We start from the raw sequence: 22,540 nt of genomic DNA, 5'->3' as shown, positions 1-22,540 counted from the left end.
ACATATTTCTCCCATATAGTACAACCTGGCTGGGCTTTCTGTGGCTGGGGTTTGTCCTTGTTTGCCTTTGAGTCAGTCTGAGCGAATAGCGGAGCTGTAATTGACATTTGACCCTCTGAGTGTTTGCATGAGTGTTTCTCAGTGTGTATGCAGCAGTGTGCCCTTGGAGCCTACAATATGAGGGATTGGTCACACTGACATGAAAGACGCAATGAACAGATGGGCTATTGGGGTGAAGGGATGGAAGGAAGGGTGGTAGGAGGAGGCTATGCCACATTAACGCCACACTGCTGAAAGGCCCTGTCAATTAACCTGGAGTTCTCCTCACAAGGAAAAGGAGGGAGTAGAGTAGATAGATAAAGAGAGGAGAGGAGAGAGGGAGCCTCCTCTCTAGAGGCCCTACTTCATAAACTTCTGTCTTATCTAATTTTGCTGTTGAAGTACACACACCTGAGTTGTCTAATCCATTAACAGGATTGGTTAACTCTTGAGGTTCCTAGGGTCTCCACCGAGCGAGGTAAATCTGCTTTTAGTTTTGATGTTCTGTATTGCTGGAACAAAATTCATAAATTATTTCTGGTGTCGTTCCAACAATTTCATGTATTGATTGGGGACTTAATTTGTGGAGAAATGTAACTGTTTTCCCTGGTGATTTGTGATGTTTTATTTGTATTTCTCATTACTGTGATTTTGTATTTTATTGTGTATATACAGTACCAGTCAAAAGTTTGGAGAAACATACACATTCAAGGGTTTTTCTTTATTTTTACTATTTCTACATAGTAGAATAATAGTGAAGACATCAAAACTTTGAAATAATACATATGGAATCAGGTAGTAACCAAAAAAGTGTTAAACAAATCAAAATATATTTTATATTCTTCAAAGTAGCCACCCGTTGCCTTGATGACAGCTTTTCACACTCTTGGCATTCTCTCAACCAGCTTCATGAGGAATGCTTTTCCAACAGTCTTGAGGCAGTTCCCACCTATGCTGAGCACTTGTTGGCTGCTTTTCCTTCACTCTGCAGTCCAACTCATCCCAAACCATCTCAATTGGGTTGAGGTCAGGTGATTGTGGAGGCCAGGTAATCTGATGCAGCACTACATCACTCTCCTTGGTCAAATAGCCCTTACACATCCTGGAGGTGTGTATTGGGTCATTGTCCTGTTGAAAAACAAATGATACCACTAAGCACAAACCAGATGGGATGGTGTATCGCTGCAGAATGCTGTGGTAGCAATGCTGGTTAAGTGTGCCTTGAATTCTAAATAAATCACTGAGAGTGTCACCAGCAAAACATCCCCACACCATCACACCTCCTCCTCCATGCTTCACGGTGGGAACCACACATGCAGAGATAATTTGTTCACCTACTCTGAACAGACACAGAGACAAATACACAAAGACACAGAGGTTGAAACCAAAACTCTCAAATTTGGATTTATCAGACAAAATGGCAGATTTCCACTGCTTGTGTTTCTTGGCCCAAGCAAGTCTCTTATTATTATTGGTGTCCTTTAGTAGTGGTTTATTTTTTGGTTACTACATGACTCCACATGTATTATTAAATAGTTTTGATGTCCTCACTATTATTCTACAATGTAGAAAATAGTCAAAATAAAGAAAAACCCTTGAATGAGTAGGTGTGTCACGATCGTACTTAGAGTCCCACATGTTTAATAAATATGCAACTCACCACAGATAATACAGAAGGAAACTAAACGTGAAGTTCTGGGCTGCTCACAGGCAGCTACACAAAAACAAGATCCCACAAGCTGGGTGGAAAAAGGCTGCCTAAATATGATCCCCAATCAGAGACAACAATAGACAGTTGCCTCTGATTGGGAACCATACCAGGCCAACAAAGAAATAGAAAACATAGATTGCCCACCCTAGTCACACCCTGACTTTGTAGCGGTATTTATCTGAGGGTCCAGGGTTCAAGTCCCTCTTCGGGCGCCAATTCTGGAGCGGTATTTATTAGAGAGGGGTAAAGAAAGATTTTGTTCGGGCGCCAGGCAGGTATTAACCATGCCGAAAGGAAAAGAGTAGAATAGAGAGAGTACCACTACCAGACCCACACACATCAGCAGAAGAGACTGCCTAGAGTGTAGCCTGTTTACCAGATAGCCAGTGGAGAGAAGAGAGAATACACACCATATAAAACCCACATCACAGCACAGGGGTCACCCCAACAAGAATACCTCATACAATAATACTAATACTAATAATGGCAGAGCAATTCAACAGCAACTTCATACAAAAACGAACCCAGTCATCAACAGAGGATTTGCAATCATTTGTATTATTTTCTAGTAGATGAGTGCAGAGGGTATGAATGGGGTTGTTCATCGACACAACAAAGGCCTTACAAATGTCCACAGTCTTCTCGGCCACATGTCATTAGTACACCTCACCTAAATACAGTTCACATAACAATACACAACTTGCAAGCAACCTCCCTTTTAACTAAAATGTCCATCCAAATACTTCTGGCAGGGCAATAATAGTCCTAATGAACTTCAATGGGAAGTGCATTGGAAAAATAGAAAGTCTGTTGCAGGGTTTAGCACTGGAACGAGAGGGAAGAGAAAGAGAAAAAGTGGTGTGGTCTTCAGGCGTGCTGGTGTACTGTCTGACTGTCCGATGGTTTGTTGGTTTGTATGTTAAAGCTTCGCAACAATGTTGCTACTAATCCATGCGATCCATAACGGGCGCGGTCCCAAACAAAAACAACCACGATCTAGAGCGATCACACCGATGATTGAGTTAAATACTTTATAAACTACACACGCTGAAAACAAACAAAACTTCTGCAGCACAGCACACACAATCAAACTGTCGCGCCACCCAAAAGCTCCTCCCCAAAGAGCTGAATGAGCTCTCTTTATTTCCTCCTTCCTTACTGCTCATGCGCTCTTAAAGTGGCAGTGCACGGTGAAGGCTCTGTGCAGATTTCGCCACAACTTTACCAAACAGAGAATTAAAAGGATCTCTAAGGTCAGGGCGTGACAAGGTGTGTCCAAACTTTTGACTGGTAGTGTATATTCCTCCCATAGAGAACAGCCTGGCTGGGCTGTTTGTGGCTGGCGTTTGTCCTAGTTTGCCTTTAAAACAGTCTGAGTGAATAGCGCGACTGTAATGGACTCTGGGTATCTGTGGTACCCTCTCCTCGGATTTCGCCCCTTGGCTGCCTAGCCGCGGCACCGGGCTGAACACCTTATCTCCAGAACTGCCACATAACATTCATTACTTATACACAGGGTTTCTCTGTCCTCACGCCAGGGGCTGACCTCTCACTGGGACTCAGTTCACCCTCAACCCACACTGGACCCTACTCTCTGGACTGATTTGGTCTGGTCTGGACTGGTGTTAACATTTAGTTATACTGTAGCAACAGACAGGTCAGTGTTTAGTTTAGTTGATCCAGGCTAATAGTGTATATACTAAACTGTACCTAGTTGCAAATTCTGCTTTTCTCTTTATGCTGTAATTGTGTGCATGTGCTCGGACAATTCTCTATGTATTGCACCTGATGGGATTGATGAAGTTGTATGGAATTTTATTGAATTGAAGGCATTTTATCCACTGGATTTTCACTGTCTGCTTTAAAACTTCCTATGGCTGCAATCCCGTTAACGGGATGATATGACAACAGCCATTGAAAGTGCAGGGCGCCAAATTCAAAACAACAGAAATCTCATAATAAAAATTCCTCAAACATACCAGTAATCTTATACCGTTTTAAAGGTAATCTTGTTGTTAATCCCACCACAGTGTCCGCTTTCAAATATGCTTTACAACGAAAGCACCACAAATGATTGTTAGGTCACCACCAAGCCACAGAATAAACACAGCCATTTTTCCAGCCAAAGATAGGAGTCACAAAAAGCACAAATAGAGATCAAATTAATCACTAACCTTTGATGATCTTCATCAGATGACACTCATAGGACTTCATGTTACACAATACATGTGTGTTTTGTTTGATAAAGTTCATATAAAAAAATCTGAGTTTACATTGGCGTGTTACGTTCACTAGTTCCAAAAACATCCAGTGATTTTGCATAGCCACATCGATTTAACAGAAATACTCATCATAAATGTAGATGATAATAGAAGTTATACACATGGAATTATAGATATACCTCTCCTTAATGCAACCGCGGTGTCAGATTTCAAAAATGTTTTTACGGAAAAAGCATACCATGCAATAATCTGAGACGGCGCTCAGAAATATAAAACAATTGGCCGCCACGTTGGAGTCAACAGAAACCAGAAATTACATGATAAATATTCCCTTACCTTTGATGATCTTCATCAGAATGCACTCCCAGGAATGCTTGATTTGTTCGATAATGTCCGTTATTTATATCCAATTAGCTACTTTGTTAGCGCATTTGATATACATATCCAAACGCTTGTGCATTTTCTTCGGACAAAAACTTCAAAAAGTTATATTACAGGTCGAAGAAACATTTCAAACTAAGTACAGAATTAATCATTAGGATGTTTTTATCATAAATCTTCAATAAAGTTCCAACCGGAGAATTCCCTTGTTTCTTGAGGAGGAATGGAACGCAAGTCGATATCATGTGGAATGCGCGTGACCAGGAAATGACTCTCTGCCAGTAAGCTGACTCATTCAGCTCTTATTCAGTCCCACAACACAGTAGAATCTTCATTCAAGTTTCTAAAGACGGTTGACATCTAGTGGAAGCCCTAGGAAGTGCAACTTCATTCATATCCCAATGTGAATTCAATTGGTCCTGGTTTTAAAATCCACCAACCTCAGATTTCTCACTTCCTGTTTGGATTTCTTCTCAGGTTTTTGCCTGCCATACGAGTTCTGTTATACTCACAGACATCATTCAAACAGTTTTAGAAACTTCAGAGTGTTTTCTATCCAATACTACTAATAATATGCATATATTAGCAACTGAGACTGGGGAGCAGGCCGTTTACTCTGGGCACCTCTGGGCACCATTCACCCAAGCTACTCAATACTGCCCCTGCAGCCATAAGAAGTTAATGATTCTTCTAGAGAGATTGAGATGATTAGGACCTCACTTTTATTCATTATCAAATGTGTTTGTATTGGTATTGGAAAATGAGTGAAAAAAGAAAGGAATGAAACAAAGAAAATCACTCCTTTTGTGGTAAGGAAGGCTTTTTTTTCACCTTCCCAACGAAACGGAAAAGGTGAATATTCCAATTAACTAATACAAACACCAGGCTCTTTCTCACATACCAGCTGCCTCTACACTCACGAGTGAAAATGTCAAACATGCAATGTGTAACAATTACCATGGGAACAGAGGCTTCAAAGGTGTTGTATTTGCATGTTGTGTTGTGGTGCTCAGACGTTTTGATGTAAACATCTCTCCCTTTGGTAGAGTAAACAGAGGAAGCTGATGGGTTACTGGCTTACTGGTCCCTGGACTTCTAAACACACAAGCACACATATTCACAAACGCTCACATAGACACATGAATGCATGCATCAACACACACACCTGATTGTCAATCAAATTGGGTGGGCTGTTCTAGGTACAGCTTAGTCTTTGATTGAAGGGAGATGCATGCATGTACCCCCAAAATACTGCAACGTCACCTAACGACAGATTTTGAGGTAGCCGGGGCTACCCAAAACGAAGAAATAAAATATAAAACATTCATTACCTTTGACGAGCTTCTTTCTTGGCACTCCTAGATGTCCCATAAACATCATTTTGGGTCTTTTTTCGATTAAATCGGTCCATATTAAGCCTAGATATCGATCTATGAAGACTGTGTGAACAACGAAAAAAATAGCGTTTTCTAACGTAACGTCATTTTTAAAATTTCACAAAACACTTCAAAATACTTTGTAATGCAACTTTAGGTATTAGTAAACGTTAATAAGCGATCAAATTGATTACGAGGCGATGTATATTCTATAGCTGTCCGTCTGGAAATAATGTCCGGGTAAATCTCAACCAAAATATCCGGTCGGATACCTGAAGAAATGGGCTGTCTCTTCTTCGTTTGACCAAGAAACAAAGCATAGGCAAATGACAAGACTGTTGACATCGTGTGGAAGCTGTAGGTATTGCAACCTCAGCCTCATTTAATCTGGGTCACCTTTAACAATTGGTTGAAGCATGGATATATTTTTCCATTTTCAGTGATCAGATTTTCCTGCACTTTTCGATGAAACGCACGTTCTGTTATAGTCACAGCCGTGATTTAACCAGTTTTAGAAACGTCTGAGTGTTTTCTATCCACACATACTAATCATATGCATATACTATATTCCTGGCATGAGTAGCAGGGCGCTGAAATGTTGCGCGATTTTTAACAAAAAGCTGCGAAAATTCGCAACAGCCTTAAGAGGTTTTAAGGGGAGGAAATGGGGGCTGAGCATATCAGCAACTTCTAATTCTATTGATATAGACTCTCTCTCTCTCTCTCTCTCTCTCTCTCTCTCTCTCTCTCTCTCTCTCTCTCTCTCAGGTCCAGGATGCTGGGTGCAACGGTCCCTGCCTGTGGACTGCAGGCTCTGCTGACAGCCCTCCTTCTCTCTCTGGGTTGTGGTAAGTTCTGCTCCCTAACATGGCCCGTGTGTGTCTTTTACCAGCATTGGACCAGTAGACACAACATTAGCACCACATTAACAACACACTATCTATCCCCCTGCTTTTCTGAAGGTGTTTCTGAGGAGGTCTTGTGATAGCTCCAGGCTCTTAGCAGAGTCTTGGCTAGTCCCCAGTGCTGTATACTAGCTGGCTTACTGGTCCCTGGACTCCTATTTACAGCACTGCCCTGTGGAGAGTTGTTGTTTATGGAGGAATGGGTTGACACTCTAAACACACATATTCACAAACGCTCACAACGACACATGAATGCACGCATCAACACACACACCACATGTATACTACGCACACACACACCCTTAATATCATGTTAATACCCACATGCATGTGTCAGGATGCTCGCAAACATATGGGGTGCATTCATTAGTTCACACCATAGCACAATGCTTTGCAAAGGAAAACAAGTTCATGTTAGTCCCATCCCATTTCAGCCATTTGCTTCCTTTTGGTTTCTAGTTAATGCACCCCTGGTGAGAAACTGAGGATACAGACATGGATTCCCTCAATAAGCTATCCACATACTGTACAATGAGCCCTTTGCCATAGTATGTAGGCAAATACCTAATGTACCCTTCTCGATGATTTGCCTCAGTACATTTCTGAGTGCTATGACAGTCTCTGGCTGTGTGTCAGTGTGTCAGAGCTGTCCCTGCACATGAAGGCTTAGCTAGTTCTTTGGCAGGACAATTTAGTCCCCCAGCATCACCACTCTTGAGTCAGGCAATAATTTGGAAGATGCCTGTGTAAGGTATTTTTTACCCTCTGACTGTGTGTCAGTGCACGTTTCTCTCTCACTCTCCTTGAGAGCACTCTGGCAGGTCTGAGATCATGAGCTGTCAGGGAGTAGACTCTCCCTGCAGACAACAGCTGAACCTGGACCAGTGTTATTCAAATAGTCTTATCTGGCCAGTGCAAGGTTCTACAGTGCTGGAGTAACCATGTACACACACCCACAGCCCCTACAGGAGAGACCAAGACCAGCCAAAAAACTTGCACATGCACGCATTCACAGATATGCATCCGCACATGTGCAAACGCAAGCACGCACACACACATGCACACACATGCACACACACACACAGTACACACACACACAAACACACGCACATACACATTCAGTACACACACACAAACACACGCACATACACATACAGTACACACACACACACACACACACACACACACACACACACACACACACACACACACACACACACACACACACACACACACACAGTCTTATACAGGGTGCAGGGTGTGGAGGGCCTCTAGCAGTCGTGTCCATGCATCCAAAGTTCTACCAGAGGGAACCCAGACCAATGCCCCCTCTGTGCCACCTGTGCCGGCTTGTCTCCGTGCTCCGTCTGCTGCCATCTGCACGCCATTGTTCTGCCTTGTGTCAAGATAAACAGCATAGCATTGTGGGACCTGGGAAAAAAACAAGGCTTGGGGGCCAGTGACTCAGCATGCTGCTCCTTTAGCACAAGAGACGTGACTGGAGCAGATTGTGTGTGTGCGTGCATGCGTGCGTACTCGCCCACATGTGTGTAACAGCAGTAGTTGTAGCAGACTGCAGTCTATGTAGGCCAAGAAGCATGCTCAGCAGTCTCACATAGCATAAGCATAAAATGTCCACTGCCTCCCCCAGGTCATATAACTTACTGAAACATATGAACCTTTATATCTGTCGTGCAAATTTCCACCCTGCTACTGTGGAAAGGATGTTTATGAATATGTTGCCCCCTCCCTCTGGCCCACCCCACCCCCTTCCAAATTTCTCCTTTTCGGGTGGGTGAAAATGGAAATGAGTGATGGAGGGAGACAGGCGGAGGCAGGGGGGAGTAGGCACAGAAGGGGGGCTGGCATGAAAAGCTCCTCTGGTGACTGTGTTTGTTTGACGGGCCAGAGATGAGGATGGGAAAACGGGGGGTGGCATGGGGCTCTGTGCCACACCAGATAAATGTATCATTACACCACACAGGGTGCGGGCAGTAGCCTGTGAGTGGCACTACACTGGCGTGTAGCTGGATAGGACAGGGCTGTGACAGGGGTGTGACAGGGATAAGACAGGGATGTGACAGGGATGTGACAGGGATAGGACAAGGATGGGACAGGGATGGGACAGAGATGTGACAGGGATGGGACAGGGATGGAACAGGGATGGAACAGGGATAGGACAAGGATGGGACAGGGAGGGGACAGAGATGTGACAGGGATGGGACAAGGATGGAACAGGGATGTGATAGAGATGGGACAGGGATAGGACAGGGATGGAACAGGGATAGGACAGAGATAGAACAGGGATGGGACAGGGATGGGACAGGGATGGGACAGAGATAGAACAGGGATGTGACAGGGATAGGACAGGGATGGGACAGGGATGGGACAGGGAAAAGAAAAGGGATGGGACATTGAAAAGAAAAGGGATGGGACAGGGATGGGACAGGGTTAGGACAGAGATAGAACAGGGATGTGACAGGGATAGGACAGGGATGGGACAGAGATAGAACAGGGATGTGACAGGGATAGGACAGGGATGGGACATTGAAAAGAAAAGGGATGGGACAGGGATGGGACAGGGAAAAGAAAAGGGATGGGACAGGGATGGGACAGGGTAAAGAAAAGGGATGTTTTTGGTTATGGTGTTTGTTTGTTTGCTGGTGGGAAAAGGGGAAACCAAGACAAGTCGCCCATGGGCATACATTACCCGTAGGTAGACTTTGTTAAATACACTAGTTAGAACTGGGCGGACCACCCACTGTATTTTTGGTTAGTTAGCTATTGTTAAAGTAGGCTAGTCTAGCTTAGGGGTGTTTTTGAATACTTATTGTTTCTTTCCTTGGGTCCAGCTCAGCCCCTTTTCCTGCTCCCTCCCATTACCGTGTGTTTACAAATAAACCTTGAGTTTGACGGTAGATTTCAGTTGTCGTGGTTATTTCGTTCTCACTTTTACTTTGTCACAATTATAATTTGCATGAGTTATGTTACGGGTCTCATTACCATCCCCCCTAGACTGTCGGGCCAAAAGGGATTCGTAACAGTGGTGATGAACTTGGCCTTTCCTAAGTGCTCCAAGAGTTCATCCACGCGGGGCATGGGATACGCATCGAATGTAGAGATGGCATTCACGCCCCTAAAGTTGTTGCAGAGTCTCATACTACCATCGGATTTGGGGACCAGGACTATGGGACTGGACCACTCACTCGTCGATGGCTCGATCGTGCCCATCCTCAACATCTCCCTTACCTCTTTCTTAGCGATGACTCTGCGAGCCTCAGGAATCCTGTAAGGGCGGATATGCACCTTCTTGCCGGGTTCAGTGTGGATATGGTGGAACAGGACATCTGTTTGTCCTGGGAATGGAGAGAATATTCGACCGAAGTTCATAATCAGCTTGTCTAGCTGTCTTGACTGCTCCGGTAGGAGAGTTTGGCCACGGCGCACTTGTGGTAGAGCCTCCTCTTTTCCTTTGCCCTCCAGGGCCATCAAAGCCACCTCCTTCTCTCGTCCATGGTACGTCTTCAACAGGTTTATGTGATAGAGTTGGACCTTCTTCCTCCTGTCAGGTTGCTTGATGAGGTAATTGACCGGTGAGACCCTTTTCATTACCTGGTAGGGCCCCCTCCACTGCGCCAGCAAGCGATGTTCGGCCGTGGGCACGAGCACCATCACTTTCTCTCCCACGGTGAACTCACAGGGGGTCGCAGACTTATCATAGGCCCAGCCTTGGGTCCTTTGTGCCTTCTCCATATGCTCCTTGACTATGGGCCACACTGCTGACAGGTCGGTCTCTCATCAGGGTAACGTGTTCTATTGTGGATCGAAAGGGGCATGGTTGGGTCTCCCAGGTCTCCTTGGCTAAGTCGAGGATCCCTTGACAGGGTCTGTCATAGAGCAATTCAAATGGAGAGAATCCAGTGGATGCCTGGGGTAGTTCTCGCAGGGCAAACATTAAGTGTGGGAGAAGCATGTCCCAGGTTTTCCCGTCTCGGGACACCACTCTTCTCAACATGCTTTTAATCGTTTTATTCAAGCGTTCACACAACCCGTCTGTTTGAGGGTGGAATATGCTTTATGTATCTGTTGAACCTGATATAACCTACACAAGTCCTTCATCAACCGGGACATGAACGGGGTTCCCTGATTGGTTAAGATCGTCTTGGGGAGGCCCACACGATAGAACATCAGGAATAACTCCTTGGCAATTCCCTTTCACGACATGTTACGCAGGGGTATGGCCTCCGGGAACTTGGTAGCATAATCTATAACCACTAGGATGTACTCGTGTCCTCTGGCGGATTTTGGGAGGGGTCCTACGAGGTCCATAGCTATGCATTCAAATGGAGTCTCTATGATGGGGAGAGGAATCAAAGGGTTACGTAGGTGTAGCCGTGGAGCTGTACATTGATCACACGTCCTACAATACCTGGCCACATCCCGGGTGACCCGGGGCCAATAGAATCTCTGCATGATTCTGTCAATAGTCTTGTCTCGTGCCAGGTGTCCTCATAGGACGTGGGAATAGGCTAACTGTAGAACTGTATCCCTGTATGGTCTAGGCACCATTAGTAATTCCTGGTTTTCCCCCCTTCGTCGTACGACCCAGTATAAGAGACCCCGCCTGATTGCATTGTAAGGAAGAGGGGGCTCACCTGATCCGTCGACGTTCCTCCCATCGATCACCTTCACCTTCCTCATGGCCTCCCTTAGGTCTGGGTCTCTATGCTGAGAGGTGCCGAACTGTCCCTTTAATTCCTGGGGCAGGTCGGCCTCGGTAGAGGGATGTGGAGGTTGTTCCCCATCCCCATCAGGGGTGACCGAGGAGAATCCCTTCCAGGTTCCCTCCTTGGAGAGAGCTTCAAATATATCCCTTAGCGCCTGGTTGCTCCTTCCTTCCTGTGTTGTGTATAACCCTTCACAGGTGTCTTCATCGGTGGTTTCCTGGAATATCTGTCGTAAACGTTGGGTCGCTATTTCTTCCTCTGCTGCAGAGGACGAGGACGCGGCTACGTCTCCTTGTAGGACTACTACCTCGGGCTTGGATTTTCTCTTCTTTCCTGTCCCCCTTCTTCCCGTGCATAACGTCATCTGCCGAAGCTCCTTATATAGGGGACAGTCTCTCCCGATCAATAATGGTACCTTCAGCTGGGGCACTTTCCCTGCCCTGACTGTACACCTTCCTTTTGGAGTGAGAATAGGCAGATTCACAGTGGGGTAATAGTGGGTGTCTCCATGGATGCAGGATACGGCTACTTTGTCTGGTAGCAGTGTTGCTGAGGTCACCATCCGCTCCTCTACTAACGTAACCATACTTTCCGAGTCGAGAATGGCTACCACATCTTGTCCTTCGACTTGAACCGGAATCTCGGGGGCTGGGGCTATCTCTGCTAACCAACAGTGTTGATCCTGCCCCCTCAAAACGGGATGTGTGGGGATAGGCAGTGATGACTCCGTGACCATGGGCTCATCCTTGCTAGGACATTGTGGGGCATAATGGTCGGGAGACTGACATTTATAACACCACTTGAACATTTCGGTGGCGGATGTGCCGGGGTGAGTCGTGGTACGGGATTTGGAAGAATCCTTCCATTCCTCCTTGTCACTTTAACAACTCCCCTGTAGACCGATATGTTTCCACCGCCTGGGCTATGTCGTCGGCTGACAACGGGTTGGCTTGCCCCACAACCCCTTTTAAGTCACTGGGTAATTCTCTCAATATCTTGTCCACTACGAGTGTCTCTATCACATGTTCTACTCCCTTTCCAGGTTCTAGCCACTGTTTCGTCAGTCGTGTCAATGCGGAGATCTGGGCACGGACGGGTTGATCAGCTGTATAGGTCCATTGATGGCCCTATCTCTGGCAGTCAGCTGGTACCGGGACAGGATCTCGGTTTTTAGTCCGCAGCTTCGCGGGAAACCAGGTCAAAATAGGCTTCCTGAGCCACCCCGGTCAAAAGAGGGGCTAATGCGCTCGTCCATTCTGTGGGCGGCCACTGGTACCGGGACAGGATCTCGGTTTTTAGTCCGCAGCTTCGCGGGAAACCAGGTCAAAATAGGCTTCCTGAGCCACCCCGGTCAAAAGAGGGGCTAATGCGCTCGTCCATTCTGTGGGCGGCCACTCTTCCAAGGTGGCCGTCCTTTCGAAGGTTATGAGGAAGGCCTCAATATCATCCTCCTTGGAGAGAAGAGGTAAGATGGCGTGAGCAGCCGCTCTTGGCTTAACTCTAGGTTCTTCTCGTCGGCTCAGCTGTTGTTGCAGGAGTTCTATGGTTGTCTGCTGTGCCGTGATCAATTGTTGTAGTAGGGCGTTATCCATCGTTCTTGAATGGTTCCTCCGGGTCTACTGGAAGAATCTTGATTTACTCACTTATCCTTGTGTCACTCGTCCACCTAATACCCGCATTCTCCACCAATGTGAGCGGACCAAGTAATTGGGTGTCACTCTAAAGCGGGAAGGTGGAATAAACGAGTCAGGAGTAGGTTTTCTTGATTGAACACCGTTCTCTATTGAGGGCATTTGGTCAACACAAACACCAACATAATCAATGAAAATCTTCCAAGGAAAAACATACATCTTCTTCTCCAGATGAAACAGGAACACAATAGGATTATCTTTAAATTACAACAAAAGTCACGGGATTGTCACCGTCTTAGTGGTTCTTCCTGGATAGCTCCTCTGTCTCGGTGGCCATCTTCCAGAGATAGTTTTCCCCTCTCTCTCTGCTGGTTCCATTCTCTCTCTTATAGGGGAAGGAGAATATGTCATTAGTACCATCAGCTGTGCTTAATTGCCTCTGGTTACCTTGTCTCCCATGCCATGTTGGGCTACTATCTGTGAGCCCAGCCTGCCCTCTGGTGGTCCTTCCACATTAGCTACTGAGGCAATCCATGTCATTTCAGCAAACTATGAAACCACCATCTCATATTGTGCTGAAATCAATTCTGTAGTTACAAACAGATACGATTAGCATTCCTGGCACATTATTTTGTTGAAATGTCATTTGATCTTTGAAAAATTAAGCTAATTGTTTGCACCCAAATGTACCCTTTAAATTGTGAGGATTCACATAATATTCAAGAACTATAGTACCTAACATCCGATTTGAGCCTAACTTCTTCCTACCATTCAGTAAGACATTAAAATGGTCAAAAGCCACCCACAGATCCCCATACCCCATACCCCAAACCAATCCTAACCCAACAAGACACTATGTTTGACAGGTGGTACGGTGCTGCGGCTTGGAGTATTGCTTCTTCGTCCTATGTACTGTATTTCCTGTCAATCTGGTGATTTTTTCCCCCACCTGTTCAGAGACATTTGCCTGTAATGTCAATGGCATTATATAGTACCATGTTTTGACCAATAGATGCCGCTAATCCTGCTACTGCCACAGCCTTTAATCCATTTAGCTGGTCTCTCGTGTTTATTTAATGGATCACAGCATTTTCTTTACAACTTGGACTAGTAAACCAATAGGTTTTGCTGATGATGAAAATACGTTGTTTGGTCATCCTCACATGTAAAGCCAGTCCTCCATGAAAGCAGTTTAATTTGTCCTTCTCTTAGCAACCTAATGCTTCAACCCTTTTCCTACAATAGTACAACAAATGGCAGCTTTCTGAGTTGGCTATCCCTATGGTGTAATTCTCATATGACATTTCCTACAAGTGCAAAACTTTTATGGAGAAATGGGCTAGTGACTAAAATGGTGTGACAACCCTGATTAAGTACTACAATTATAAACCACTTCATGGCACTTGTATGTTTTCAATAAAATGACATGTAGTGTGATTGGTGACATTTACCATTAAACCCAACCCAATACCGTTACCATTGCAAAACACTACACAGTGTGTTTATGATGTTTACCATTGAAGACCATTAGAGACCATAACTTTGAAACCATTAGTAGCCTAATGGTTTGCTTGTTCACCAGGAATGGTCTAACACATTTCTGAATGGGAATAAACCACACACAGAAGGATTGTTTCCTGGACACAGATAAGGACAAACTGAATTGCTTTCATGGAGGATTGGCTTGAATTGTGAGGATGACCAGGCAATGCATTTCAATCATGAGAAATAGCTATTGGTTTTCTACCCAAAGAAAATGTTGTGATCTGTTTAATAAACACAGGAGACTAGCCACATTTTTAAAAAGGGTGCGGCAGTAGTAGTAATAGCGGCACCTAGTGGGAAAAACCTGGTACATTCACACTAATTTATGGTAAATAATGTAACTTCAATGTCTAATTTCAGGTGAAAAACATCACCAGTTTCACAGGGAATACATTTCATAGGATGAAAGCCAACTTTCCAATATACTGTATACTGGTTGTTGGGGTGGGCTTGGCGTAGGGTGTGGGTGGTCCGTGGGTGGCTTTTGATCATTTTATTGGATTCCTCATTTCCTACACATTGTTAGGAATAATTATGGTCCAAATTGGGTTAAGGTACTATATTGATTGACGATTATATGAATCCAATATATTAAAATGGCCAATTTGGGTACAATCAGCTTAATTTTTCAGAGATCGAAATGGTGGGTGTCTAAATCCTCTTTCTTGTGTGTTTTGAGGTGGAACGACCGTACTGAAAGAGAGAGGATGTGTGTTTTGAGGTGGAACGACCGTACTGAAAGAGAGAGGATGTTGTTTTGAGGTGGAACGACCGTACTGAAAGAGAGAGGATGTGTGTTTTGAGGTGGAACGACCGTACTGAATGAGAGAGGATGTGTGTTTTGAGGTGGAACGACCGTACTGAAAGAGAGAGGATGTGTGTTTTGAGGTGGAACGACCGTACTGAAAGAGAGAGGATGTGTGTTTTGAGGTGGAACGACCGTACTGAAAGAGAGAGGATGTGTGTTTTGAGGTGGAACGACCGTACTGAATGAGAGAGGATGTGTGTTTTGAGGTGGAACGACCGTACTGAAAGAGAGAGGATGTGTGTTTTGAGGTGGAACGACCGTACTGAAAGAGAGAGGATGTGTGTTTTGAGGTGGAACGACCGTACTGAAAGAGAGAGGATGTTGTTTTGAGGTGGAACGACCGTACTGAAAGAGAGAGGATGTGTGTTTTGAGGTGGAACGACCGTACTGAAAGAGAGAGGATGTGTGTTTTGAGGTGGAACGACCGTACTGAAAGAGAGAGGATGTGTGTTTTGAGGTGGAACGACCGTACTGAAAGAGAGAGGATGTTGTTTTGAGGTGGAACGACCGTACTGAAAGAGAGAGGATGTGTGTTTTGAGGTGGAACGACCGTACTGAAAGAGAGAGGGTGTGTGTTTTGAGGTGGAACGACCGTACTGAAAGAGAGAGGATGTGTGTTTTGAGGTGGAACGACCGTACTGAAAGAGAGAGGATGTGTGTTTTCCCCTCACAACCCCATCTCCTGTCTCAGCTTGTGGTGTCTCTGTTGCCATGGTTATCATTAGGGCTGATTTTTGGAGGAGTTAGCATAAGCAGTATAACAGCTTCAACATCCCCCCTCTTCTCTCTTTATCTCTCTATTTCTTTCTATTTTTCACTTCTGTCTCTTTTTCTCACTTTGTCTCTCCTTTCTCTCCCACTCTCGCTCTCTCTCTCCTCTCCCTCCCACTGTTTTGGCTATCTATTGTTCTCTCTTTCCTCAGAAGAACATGATGTGGAAGCCTGTGTCCTGGTCAAGGCCTTGTCCCTGTATATACTTAAGGTAGATCCAGGCTTTTATTTAAAAAGAAACAGCCTTCAAATAAAACGGATTAATCGTTTTGTTAGTATATTCTAAAAGACGACTCGCAGCAGCCTCTATCACACAAAAGTTCATGGGAAGTAACATGAAATAGGCATCTTCAAACCCACCCTCCAACATGGCCCTTCAAACCCACCCTCCAACATGGCCCTTCAAACCCACCCTCCAACATGGCCCTTCATACCCACCCTCCAACATGGCCGAGAGAGAGATAGAGAGAGAGAGAGAGAGAGAGAGAGAGAGAGAGAGAGAGAGAGAGATGTATGACAAAACAAACACCTGACATGTCGCTAGTCAAAGCCAATGACAGGAGAGGACACGATTGATCATCTCAGAGCCGGGCGGATGGGCTAATAGAAAACAATGGGGCCTTTATCATTGAAAAGCCCATTGCAGGTAAGACTGGGTGGAGGGGGAGAGAAAAATAGATGTTGGCCATTGTGTTCTTACGACTGTGGAAGAACACATTAACAGCCTCTCTCTGTCTTCCGCTTGTTGCTGCTCGAGGCAGATAAAGACTTCTACCTGTAGTTAATAATTTCCCACTGCTTAAAATGAGATGACAAAGTTGTCAATTGTATAGATCAGAAAGTCTTCTTCTGTGATTAGCAGAAGCAGTGAAAGACACTTTTGGCATTACTGTCTCTCTCTCACCCTGTCTGCTTTGGGTTCCCGTTCATTCTTGCTCTCTCTCCACTCAATCCATCTTTACCCCCCCTTCCCTTGCTCTTCTCCTCTGCAGGTTAGGCAGTCTGATTGGGCCTCATTCAGAGGAAAAATACAGATGAAAAATAGGCGGATTTCCAAACAAAGGGCAGTCTCATGGGGGTTGTGCATGTAATAACATTTCCATCTAAATGCAGATTTGATATCTACTGCAATGGGGCCATGTTGGTTAGATTCATTATTTAACCATGTGGGAACAGAGAATTTTTTATCCTGGGCCTCTGCTTTAAACAGTCATTTGGATTTTTAAGAAGGTATGTGCAATTGATTTCTTTTGATTTCGTGTCGCAAATTGTTGAGGTCGAGGTAGAAAAGAAAATACAATCTGGTAAAGGGAAGAGGAGAGACAAATAAACACATTTGTACAAACAAAGTTGACAGAAGGAGATTTAGGAGAGGGAAAATATTGTGAATATTGCTTTCAACTTGGCTTAATTCACTGCTAATTTGTTTAGGTGCGGTGGGAACACGGCTAACACAATGGTAATGTGTGGATAACCAAACTGGCTTTTGGCCAAGGGGAAAGTGGAAAGGGATTTGGCAAATTCTGACATGCCTTCTGATTATACAGTTGAAGCATTATCAGTGCTTCTCAATTTAAGCATACATTTGGCTATATTAAATTTTACCCAGCTCCAGGCAAAGTGGCCCAGAAATTGAAGCGAGATAGTCCTTGGGGACTGTGTGTGTGTTTGTCTGTGTGATTGTGTGTGTGTGTGTTTGCGTGGTAAACCTTGGGAGGTAGAGGAAAGGAAGGGGAAGAGTGTGATGTCTAACAGCCTCCCCTGAACAACTGTGTGTGTGTGTGTGTGTGTGTGTGTGTGTGTGTGTGTGTGTGTGTGTGTGTGTGTGTGTGTGTGTGTGTGTCATCAGGCCTGCTGACTCACTTCACTGAGCCTAAGAGAACCAGCGTTCTCCCGTCTCTGACTCTTATGCTGCCAGAGTAGAGACACTTTATGTAGGGAGAAAAATGTGTACATGCGCATACATACTGTACGTGTGATTTTCAATCACATTAAACCATTTCCCTTCTATAAATCACACCGTTGCTTCTCCCTTCCTCCCTTTGCCATCCTCACCATCCTGTTCTGAGCAGAGTGCCAGCATCAAATGGTCCTCTTCATCTTTTTCATCTGCGTTTCTCCCCTCTGAGGAAAGAGGAAATTAGTCTGCGGCTATCATGTGAACCAAGTTCAGAAGTGACAACATTTCCCCTGAAAAACGGAAACACATTACCTTCTGTACTCAAAGGACGGTCTCAGATGTAACACAGGGAAACTGTACCTACCGGAACATTCTGTCTCGGGAAAAGAGGATGCCCCTAATGACACTACTGATGAGGTCAATTGCCTTCAGTGACGCAGAAATGTCCGGAAATTCCTTGTAACCTTGTTGACTTCGTAACATACCGGTAATCAAATCTGTCTCATAATAGATATGGTTTAAAGCCACTTCTGCAGCACACAGCCACACAAAGGTGGGCAGTATAAAAGTTGTACTTCACAATAAGTTCTGTTTCCATTTTGAGCTTGTGTTGGTATTTCCTAGCCCCATTACATGCCACTCTTTGAAAAGAGGCGGACATGTTTTCTTCACAGGTCACAGCTCTTTAGGCAGGTGGAGCATCACTTGAGTGTGCTGAGAGAAAAAGGCCTTTTTAAAACATGAATCACCTTTCATGCCGTCGAATGAAGCGCCAGCGACATGGTTTCGAATAGATCAGCTAGGTGAGGAAGTCAAACAGCACCATGTGCATCTCGAGGTGTTGAGCATGTCACACACAGACAGATGGAGAGGAGCCCTGTGTGTGTTGATGTTTAGCTCTTCGCCAACTGGCCCTCAGCCGCTTAGAAAGCCAGGGGTACAGCATGTAAACCAGCACTGACAGCTATTCACATGTCTTGTCTGCTATCTGTGCGCTCTGGCACATTAAACTATCAGGCAGGAAATTAAATATTGCCACAAATGCATGTGTGTGTGTATATGTGTGTGTGTATATGTGTGTGTGTGTAGTAATACACACACAGCACTTTCATCCATTCCGGATCGGGTATAATTCAATGGGAATTGAAAATGAGGCAACCAAGGCAAAATTGAATTGCAGTCACAAAGACTGAATGAAATTAAATTGCTAGCTGAAGCCGAGCGAAAACATCAAGCCTAGTTTCAAAAAGGAAAACAAAAGAAAAATTGATTGTGTCAGAAGAATAAATAGATGAACAGAGGCAAAAATAAAAAGCTTCAGTGGCCGTCTGTGGCTGTGGAGATGGTGACTGGCTGGTGGTCGAATGAAGAATGAGAAAGGAAAGAGAAGGATAGGGAGAGAGAAAAGCCCAATGGCATGTCTGTGTTGATCTCGGGATGCATCGCTCTTCCAATCAGCTAGTTAATTACAGTGGAGATAGCCAGGAGAGAACCTCCACCAGTGGCGACGCCACAACCCACTCTGCCGCACTTTACATCAAATCTAAGCGAGTCGAAACAATGCAGGTGCTGAGGAAACTGATACTAATGAAAATAAATCAATCCCCTCATTTCCTCTACTACCTACCATTAGCCGCTGCCTTCAGTTCTCTCTCTCTCTCCTTTTCCATTTTCTCTCCTTCCTTCCTTCTCTCATTCATAACAGTACGTCACTAGCAGTCTATCTTTCCCCCCTGCTACCGGGGCAAATGAGAGAGAAATGAGAGGGGTCAGTATATTTCTTCCCTTGTTCCGCTTAAACTATACAGCATATCTGACAGTTCTCAATGTTCTTATTAATTCATGCTTTTCTAAGAGATGTCCCACAGCGAGTGAGTTACTGATTGAACGTGTGTATAATAAGGAGGCTTTTCAGGGGGATAGTGTGTGTGCCAGCCTGTATTCCTTGGTGGCCTTTCCAGGCGCTGGCAGCTGATTCTGTCGATGCCTTCATCCCAACACTCTCCCACATAACCTAATGTGTTTGGGCTAGGAATGCTCTCAGGAGGAGCAGGGAGGAGGAGTGGAGGGATGAAGGGATGGATGGATGGAAGAGGAGTGGAGTGGAGGGAGGGAGAGGGGGAGGGAGGGAGGAGTGGAGGGATAAAGGGATGGATGGAAGAGGAGTGGAGTGGAGGGAGGGAGGGAGGGAGGGAGGGAGGGAGGGAGGGAGGGAGGGAGGGAGGGAGGGAGGGAGGGAGGGAGGTGAATAGAAAAGAGACAGTTGGGTTTTATAGCTTCCAATATAAACCTAATTTATAATATAAGGTGAACTGTATGAACGGATAGAGATACAGTCCATAGACGTGACTGTAGAGTGTGTGGAATGTTTATGACAACCCTCATTTGTTATGATGAAAACGGTCCAAAAATCAATCATGGAGACGGGCTTTCAGGTTTGAACAGATGAAACTGTTCACTTCATACAAAGTTTAATTGATGGCTTTTAAAAAAGGTTTTATCTCCCCATCTGTACTGTAGCGTTCGCTCTGTATGTGTGGGGGGGAATTGTCTGATACAGTGCCTACGGAAAATATTCAGACCCCTTGACTTTTTGCACATTTTGTTACATTACAGCCTTAATCTAAAATGTATTAAGTAGTTTTGTCCCTCATCAATCTACACACAATACCTCATAATGACAAAGCAAAAACAGTTAAAAAAAATAAAAATGCTAATTTATCAAAATTTTAAAAACTTTGCGTAAGTATTCAGACCCTTTACTCAGTACTTTGTTGAAGAACCTTTGGCAGTGATTACAGCATCAAGTCTTCTTGGGTATGACGCTACAAGCTTGGAATACCTGCATATTTTGTACCTGTATCCCATCAGTAGAGGATGCCTGGTTATTTTTTTTAAATGCCTTCCTCACCAACTGAAATAAGCATGCCCCATTCAAGAAATGTAGAACCAGGAACAGATATAGCCCTTGGTTCTCTCCAGACCTGACTGCCCTTAACCAACACAAAAACATCCTGTGGCGTTCTGCATTAGCATCGAACAGCCCCCGTGATATGCAACTTTTCAGGGAAGCTAGAAACCAATATACACAGGCAGTTAGAAAAGCCAAGGCTAGCTTTTTCAAGCAGAAATTAGCTTCCTGCAACATATACTCAAAAAAGTTCTGGGACACTGTAAAGTCCATGGAGAATAAGAACACCTCCTCCCAGCTGCCCACTGCACTGAAGATAGGAAACACTGTCACCACTGATAAATCCACTATAATTGAGAATTTCAATAAGCATTTTTCTACGGCTAGCCATGCTTTCCACCTGGCTACCTTTACCCCGGTCAACAACACTGTACCCCCCACAGCAACTCGCCCAAGCCTTCCCCATTTCTCCTTCTCCCAAATCCAGTCAGCTGATGTTCTGAAAGAGCTGCAAAAATATGGACCCCTACAAATCAGCCGGGCTAGACAATCTGGACCCTTTATTTCTAAAATGATCTGCCGAAATTGTTGCCACCCCTAATAGTAGCCTGTTCAACCTCTCTTTCGTGTCGTCTGAGATTCACAAAGATTGGAAAGCAGCTGGGGTCATCCCCCTCTTCAAAGGGGGGGACACTCTTGACCCAAACGGCTACAGACCTATATCTATCCTACCCTGCCTTTCTAAGGTCTTCGAAAGCCAAGTCAACAAACAGATTACCGACCATTTCGAATCCCACCATACCTTCTCCGCTATGCAATCTGGTTTCAGAGCTGGTCATGGGTGCACCTCAGCCACACTCAAGGTCCTAAACGATATCTTAACCGCCATCAATAAGAAACAATACTGTGCAGCCGTATTCATTGACCTGGCCAAGGCTTTCGACTCTGTTAATCACCACAAACAAGCAAGATTTCTGGCTCTCACAGACCTGTAACTTCTTCTTTAAGAGGCTCCTCTGTCCTCCACTCGTTACCTGTATTAATGGCACCTGTTTGAACTTGTTATCAGTATAAAAGACACCTGTCCACAACCTCAAACAGTCACACTCCAAACTCCACTATGGCCAAGACCAAAGAGCTGTCAAAGGACACCAGAAACAAAATTGTAGACATGCACCAGGCTGGGAAGACTGAATCTGCAATAGGTAAGCAGCTTGGTTTGAAGAAATCAACTGTGGGAGCAATTATTAGGAAATGGAAGACATATAAGACCACTGATAATCTCCCTCGATCTGGGGCCCCACGCAAGATCTCACCCCGTGGGGACAAAATTATCACAAGAACGGTGAGCAAAAATCCCAGAACCACACGGAGGGACCTAGTGAATGACATGCAGAGAGCTGGGACCAAAGTAACAAAGCCTACCATCAGTAACACACTACACCGCTATAGGGACTCAAATCCTGCAGTGCCAGACGTGTCCCCCTGCTTAAGCCAGTACATGTCCAGGCCCATCTGAAGTTTGCTAGAGAGCATTTAGATGATCCAGAAGAAGATTGGGAGAATGTCATATGGTCAGATGAAACCAAAATATAACTTTTTGGTAAAAACTC

General features: G+C 44.9%; 1 protein-coding gene across 1 annotated transcript in view; it reads left to right on the top strand.

Annotated features, from left to right (window-relative positions):
* Positions 1 to 12,482: 12,482 nt before the first annotated feature.
* LOC115109244 (neurocan core protein-like) overlaps positions 12,483 to 22,540 on the top strand; it is a 204,321-nt gene continuing 194,263 nt past the window's right edge. The window contains exon 1 of the mRNA XM_065009929.1: positions 12,483 to 12,711. Within this exon, the coding sequence (XP_064866001.1) occupies positions 12,483 to 12,711 (229 nt within the window). The remainder of the gene's footprint in view (positions 12,712 to 22,540) is intronic.

The sequence above is a fragment of the Oncorhynchus nerka genome, linkage group LG25 (assembly GCF_034236695.1).
Source record: "Oncorhynchus nerka isolate Pitt River linkage group LG25, Oner_Uvic_2.0, whole genome shotgun sequence".
Taxonomy (NCBI): Eukaryota; Metazoa; Chordata; class Actinopteri; order Salmoniformes; family Salmonidae; genus Oncorhynchus; species Oncorhynchus nerka.
The sequence above is the reverse complement of the archived record's forward strand: the minus strand, read 5'-3'. Positions and strand labels throughout refer to the sequence as shown.